Genomic DNA, 7,144 nt, shown 5'->3' with positions numbered 1-7,144 from the left:
CATGAAACGTAATTGTACACCTAACCCTTAACTGTACCCCACAAAACCATAATAAAAAATATTGATTAATTAAAAAAAAAAAAAAAAGATGTGACTTATAGGAAAAATACAGCACTCACAAAGCTGGGTAAGTGGCAGCCAAATGTAGGGCTTTAACTTGCCTGTGTGGGAAGAGAGTAAAATTTAAGTGGATGCCAAAAAGAGTAAACAGACACTGGCTCAGAAGTCGGCAGTGTGCAGGGAGCTGAAGACCTGCAGTGTGCAAGGGACATGCGGGGGGGTGGGGGCTGCTGGGTAGGGGGAGGCCACACTTCTCGTACTTGACCTCAGGACAATACTGTCTCCTGGGAGAGAAGGCAGGCCAGGATGAGTAATCAGAACAAGCAGCACAGCCCTGGAACAAACATGTTTCCTTATTCACATTCAGAAGATGAAAAAATAGATAAACCTGATAGTAAAAATCTTAATAACTACCAATTAGTAGTGGTTGCTGGTTTCTTACTTGCGACACTTTTCATGGTATATATAAAACGTAACATCATTCTGGCCTATTTAAGTTGTTCTCATATCCTAGATAACTGAGATCAGAGACAGCTATTAAAAATATTTTTGCAGCAAGACCTTATCTAGCAACAAAACAACAAAACTAAACAAAAATTTTTTTTGGCTTGATTTAAATTAAGTTCAAATACTCAAGTTAATTATGGTCATACTTTCTGGATTTTGCTCATTCTAGTTCCAATTCATTTTTTCTTTGCTTTCAAAGGATGTGATTAGATTTGATGTTAGATTGAATTAGTAAAATCTGACTTTTTCTGGTTTTATCACCTTATAAATAACATGGATGAAAAAAATTTAGGCTTATGCCAGTTTATATTACTACATGTAAATACCAAGGAATATATTTCATAACAGAACAAAAGTTGACCCTGATTTTGAATGTGTGCTCATTAGCTAAACTGTTCCAGCCCACCCTGAGACAGTGCCTGAAGCAGGGTACTGAGTTAGATAAGATGAATATTTGTTGTTTTTGTTTCCTTTGTTCACTCTATGATCATCTCTTTATAATTTACTTGTATAAAATGAGGTCTTTTGTTAATGCAAACCCATTTCATGGATTTTTTTGGATAGCTCAGTGAATCTCAACTTTGCTCCCAAGGGACACCTGGCAATACCTGGAGACATTTTTGACTGTCACAACTGAGAGGGGTGCTACGGCATCCAGTAGACAGAGACCAGGAAGGCTGTTGAACACCCTGCAGGGCACAGGATGGGCCCCACCATGAAGAAGTGTCAGGCCTCAAACAGGCTCAGGTTGAGAATCGCTGTGAAACTTCAAGTAGGCATCACCACTATTTCTTCATACTTCATAGTGAGAAACCTTCACCTGACCAATGTTCTCAAGTATTTAGAGTAACAAAATAAAGAAAAGTTCAACTACGGTATTCATCTTGCCTGTGAATTTCAAATATCTGGGTCAGACTAATGTATAGTTCAAGATGTCTGCAAAAAGCTATTTTAAAATGTATAAAATCTGTAGTTAATATATGGTAATAGACATAATGAACCATCTTGGAAGATTAGGATAGATACTCTGTAAGCAAATAAGTATAAGTGCTACGGTTATTAGGCCTGATAAAATTTTAAATATTTTATGTAGCTAAAAACATCAAGAAATAACATCAAATGCCGATTATTCCTAAAAATGTAGGCAGCAAAAATATTTTGATATCCATCTTCTCAATTTTCCTGTCATTCACTCTGGGTAATCATTTAGTGACAAAGGAAATAGGCAAATTCACCTAAACTGGTTTTAATTATAATTAATGTAAAATTTCCCTGTATTTTTCTCGTCCCCCCCACATTCTATGTTTTCTAGAAGCAACACAATGAGAGTACCAAGCACTGAGTGCCTGCATCTGCCAGCGACTCGAATATGCACTGTTTCTACCTGCAGGAGAAGGGGCCTCCAGCTCTGACAGGCTGAGCAATATGCCAAGGTCAGAGAATCATTTCCTGATCCATCCTTTGACACTGACCTCCTCAAAAGACCCTTCTCTTCTTTGCCTGCCTTCATCTGAGAGGATGTATGTAACTTCTGGGGTATGTGTTTACATAGTGACAGACTTCTAAAGGCAACTCTCCATCAACACCCTGCCTTTTCTCTTATAATCTACTTTAAAAATAGTCACTCTCAGGCTTAACAGGTCAGTCTTTTGTTAATACTCAGCAAAATGCCACACAGAACCCTAAAAGCTACTTTGTTGATGCTCTAAGAGAATGGCAAGAGCTACAAGCATCACAAGCTCTCACAGATGTGCTCTGCTCTCAGTGACACCAGCCACAGTTGGAGGGATGACATGAGACATACCTGGTGATTGTTGTTGGCAGCTGATGCATTGGCTTGAGCTGTGCTTGCTGAGAGGGAATCAAGAAAGGCTTGGTCAGCCACTGAATTTCCACAAGGAAATTGATCTTTTCCATCACTGGGTAAAATCTAAGTAGTAAAAGAACCACAATCATTTCCATCATCATTTCATAGGGTCATTTCAGAGAGTCTCTGAGGACAAGCAAGGATATGGAAAAGGAGCTTATATTCCTCAGTGCTGCCAGTTTCCTTCCAAGCACCGCTTTTGCTGCATTCCACATATTTTGATAACGTGTATTTTCATTTTTATTTAGCTCAAACTATTTTTATAATTTCTCTTGAAATTTCTTCTTTGATCCATGAGTTATTTAGAAGTGGGCTGTTTAACCTTCAAGTATTTGGGGTATTTTCCAGTGATCCTTCTGTTGTTAATTTCTAGCCTGATTTCATTGTGGTCTGAGAGCAGACATGGTATGATTTCTTTGAAACATGTGGAGGTATGTTTTATGACCCAGAATGTAGTCCCTCATGGTGACTGTCCCATGTGAGCATGAGAAGAATATGATTCTGCTTCTGTGTGATGAAGTGGTCCCCAGTATCCATTACTGGACATCAGCTGACTGATGGTGCTGTGGAGTTCAACTGTGTCCTTTTTCTGATTCTCTGCTTGATGGATCAGTCCATTTAGTACAGAGAGGGGGTTTATATTCCTAAAAGATAAGTAAACCTAAGAGTGCCTGTAACAATTAATCCTTTTTGTAAGTAAGCAGAATCCTGGAAAATGCTATTACTGCCAATATCAACTTAATTCCTCAGATTTTTTTCAGTCTTGTCAATTATGAGACTCCTGGATGCAAAGTGCACAGAACTAAAATGAGACATAAACATAAGGCTGGTGGCTTAATCCAGGGATCAGTGAACTGCCTGAAGCTGTATGGAAAAGGTTGTGGTGACTGTGCACAGGCACCCATTCCTTAAGGTAAGTCTATGGATTTCATCAGATTCTCCGAAGGATTCAAGGCCCCCTACTCACTTTCAGTCAAGAACAACAGAAAGACTACCTTCCTTCCTCTCCACTCTGTAACCAGGCTCCAGGTAAACATCCCCCCGGGGCATCCTTCCTCTTTCTTGGAAGTGAACCAAAGGTGACTTTATTCTTGATTAATCTCCAATTGTACTCACAGGGCATCTGGCAACCTTGGTTTCTATCACTCAAGCGGAGGGAAAGCTCACTAAACTCACTCAGTTTTGAGAGACCTTCAGACAACCAGCAGGGGGCACCAAGTGGCTGACTCAGAAGAGGGTATTGTCAGCTGAGTGGGTGTGTCCCAGGCAGGGAGAGCTCATTCAGGGCTGTAACACTGTCCTTGGTATCGATCACAATAGAGCTGAAAACGGAGATTTTCACAGCAGCTCATTCAAGATACCCTTCTGTCTACGCAAATGGGAGATGGAATGGGGAGGTATGTACTTACAATAAACCCAAACTTTGTACACCAACTGCACAATAAACATTATTGTAGGCAGCAGCTATTACACAGTATTAGCAAAGGAAAAATAGGAGTTTTTATTCAGCATAATTAAAAGTTGATATCCTTGGAGAAATGTGATCTGAATGTTTGAAGTTACTCTTTGGAGCTTGGGTCTCTCTCTAGGTATTATTTTTCTTAGTTCTAGTTCAATGTAGTTTCCAATGTTATATAATTAGCATGTATTATGTTTACAATAGAAATTGTATTTTACAAAAAGTGACTCAGTCTACTCTATCAATCGATAATGCATAAAAAGATGCTTGACAGAGATCAACTTTAATCAATAAGCGACGCGTCCTTACTTCCACGTAGTCTGTGGGAACCAGGCCTCGCTCTCCTTTGCTGTTTCTTCCCTCCAGCCATCCTCCACCAACATCCTAATAAAGACACCAAAGACAAAGAAAGAACAGAAAAAGGTGATCGTTGGAATTTCCTGCAGAGAATTTGCTGGGAATGGTTATACATAAAAAGTAATTAACATTAAGTTGTTTATTCCTACAGAACTAACACTTCAAAGTTTTAAATTCCCAAGCCTTCTCTTTACTCCAGAAAGTAACATAATCTAAAAACAAGAAAAATCAAGCTTCAACAATAATGAGCAAAAATAAAAAACCAGCCTTTTTGTAACTTACCATCATGTTATCATTCCTTTCTATTACTCCTGTTTACTGGGTTGGATGGATGACAAAAGTGGCTGCAGCCCTGACTATCAAGCAGGGAATGCTCATCCCAGCCCTGGAATCTGCACTGCCCTCAGGACCTTGCTGGTCAACAGAATCAGGTGGAAATCATCCGGTGTCCAGAGCCTGGCCTTAAGGGCCTCTGCACACTTCAGCTGGCTCCTTTGATCCAAACCTCTATGTGAATGAATTTGGGTTGCTAGATGATAACAGAGACAGGCCCCATCTCCCTGTTGCTACACCCAAAGTTAGTCAAACCCAAGAACTGCCAGACCCAGACATAAGACCATCTCAGACCATTCAGCCCCCAGCTGGTTCCAAGTGACTACAGACAAAATCTGCCTAGATCAGCAGAACCATCCAGCTGACTTGCAGATTTCTGAGCAATAACGAATGGTTATTGGTTTAAACCACTGTCCATTATATAGAAAAAGCAAATTGATCCATAGAACCTTAGCTCTTCTGGATAAGTAATATTAATAAACTAAATAATAAAGTGTAGCTCTACTCCCATTTATCAATCTATTATCTTGACAAAATCCCACTTTTTCCCCCTTAAATATTGTTTTCTTAAGTTTGTAAGTAGTGCCCTAATTAGTTCATAATCACCTGAATCTGGATAGCCATATTCTTTTACAAAATCATTTTAAGCCACAACTTTGTCACATTTTGACCTCAACAACAACTGGAAGACAATACTATTTTACCAAGAAAATGAAATACTTCATTTAAAAAAAATCAGATGGGTAGACAAAAGCATCTTTAATGTCTCCTATTTAAAAACGGAGCCTATTTCCTTATATACCCCTCGCATATTATCCCAAATCACTACATCTGCTTTTTGTACCTAGTGCTTCTTTTTTGATCTAAGACATAGCGAGTAGGTTTTCTAAATACTCTCATAATTAAGCAACCACCATGGCCTCTGTCATTCCTCACTCTCCATCCTTGACCTCTGCACTGTCACAGTCCTCACTTGCATCTCCTCCTCCCCTTCCTGAAAGTAGCTTCACCTTCCTGCACCTTCTGGGCCGACTATTAACAACGCTGGAAAGGCAGCCTCACTGTAGCCCCAACCTCTGGCTCTGCATTTCCAGTTTTAAACTGATGCAAAGCTACAAGGCAGGGCTGACTACTAACTATTCCTTCCACTCAATGTGGAAGGATAACTAAACTCATTTAGTCCCTCCGAAGAAGTTCCACCTGACTTATGTACTTTAATCAATCCATCATTCTCTCAGGTGCAAGGACCAAACATATCAGTAATCCTTGACTCTTTCCTCACCAACAATATCTAACTAAGTACCATGTCCTATGAGTATGACTTACCAAGTCCCCTGTACCCATTTTCTTTCAATTCCTACTGGTACTACCCAAAGTCATGTCGCAAGACTCCAAGCACACCAATTCATTCTCTAAACTTCACTGGATTAATTTCCTTAAAGTGTCAATGGCATGTCATCTCCCTACACCAATGTCAACAATTCCCCAATAAAGTCCTTAAATTAATTCACTGATTACAAAATGAAGTCCAAAGTCTACAGCCTTAGAGTTAGTTTTCTCAGCCTATTTCCTGCTGGTATACACATACTGTACCTCTGGGGCACTTGTTTACAAGTAATGTTCACCAATAAAGAGAAAAAGCAAAGACTTCAAGGTCAAGCAGTTGCAGCCTTGACTCCTTATTCTACCACTAACATGCAGAATGATCTTTGACAAGTTACTTAGTTTCTTGGAGTCTCATTACCTTCACTTGTAAAGAAAAGCAAAGATTAAAAATATCTAACTCATAGACTTCATGGGGGAAATACATTAAAGAATGCATAGTCATACTTAGCCAAACACCTGACTCACTGTCTGTCACTAAGTAGTAGCTGAAATTGCTTTTTTTTTTTTTTTTAAACATATACACACACACGCACAGAATATTTTAAAATCTCTACATCTTTGATACAACTGTTCTCTCTTTCTAGGATGTTTTTCCGTTTCTGTCTGATGAAACCCATCCATACTTCAAGAGCTATCTAGTCAGATTTCATCTTCTGCATTAAAGCCTGTCCTGATTAAAGCACAAACAGAAATAGGCTCCTTCTCTGCTGAACTGCCAACAGTAATGTGTCAACAACTTTGACAATTTTTTGTATGCCATCTTGAATTTTTGCTCTTATATCACAAGCTCCTTATAGAGAAGGGGAACAATCTGATGTATCTTCATGATTATTCCTAAGAGCACTGAGTACATAGCCCCATCCACAGCAGGTGCCCAATCAAACTTTACAGAATGGGAAAATGGCTTGGAGGAATTTCAAGCCAAAATGCTTTTGTTTTAAGGAATAAAAGGATACTGAATATAATATATTCTCTAGTGCATGTAATTCTAGAGAATAAAACTAGAAAATGTAAAATAGATTAACAAAAAGAATGGTTATAGAAAATGTGAGCTTCTGTACTAATATGTGAAACTTGAAGTTGAGTGTAGTGTTTATTGACATTAACATTCTAATAAGCTTTTTTTTTTTTGAGTTGGAGTCTCACTCTGTCGCCCAGACTGGAGTGCAGTGGCC

At 39.0% G+C, this 7,144-nt stretch overlaps 1 protein-coding gene across 1 annotated transcript in view; it reads right to left on the bottom strand.

Moving 5' to 3' along the window:
* Positions 1–7,144, bottom strand: part of SNX9 (sorting nexin 9) — an 81,869-nt gene that overhangs the window by 71,056 nt on the left and 3,669 nt on the right. The window contains exons 2-3 of the mRNA XM_008072413.2: positions 4,203–4,277; positions 2,372–2,497 (exon numbers count right to left, since the gene is read on the bottom strand). Coding sequence (XP_008070604.1) covers positions 2,372–2,497; positions 4,203–4,277 — 201 coding nt within the window. The remainder of the gene's footprint in view (positions 1–2,371; positions 2,498–4,202; positions 4,278–7,144) is intronic.

The sequence above is a fragment of the Carlito syrichta genome, unplaced genomic scaffold (genome assembly GCF_000164805.1).
Source record: "Carlito syrichta isolate Samal-C Ts95f unplaced genomic scaffold, Tarsius_syrichta-2.0.1 Scaffold315163, whole genome shotgun sequence".
Lineage (NCBI taxonomy): Eukaryota > Metazoa > Chordata > Mammalia > Primates > Tarsiidae > Carlito > Carlito syrichta.
Note: the sequence above shows the minus strand (reverse complement) of the source record. Positions and strands in the feature narration are given on the sequence as shown.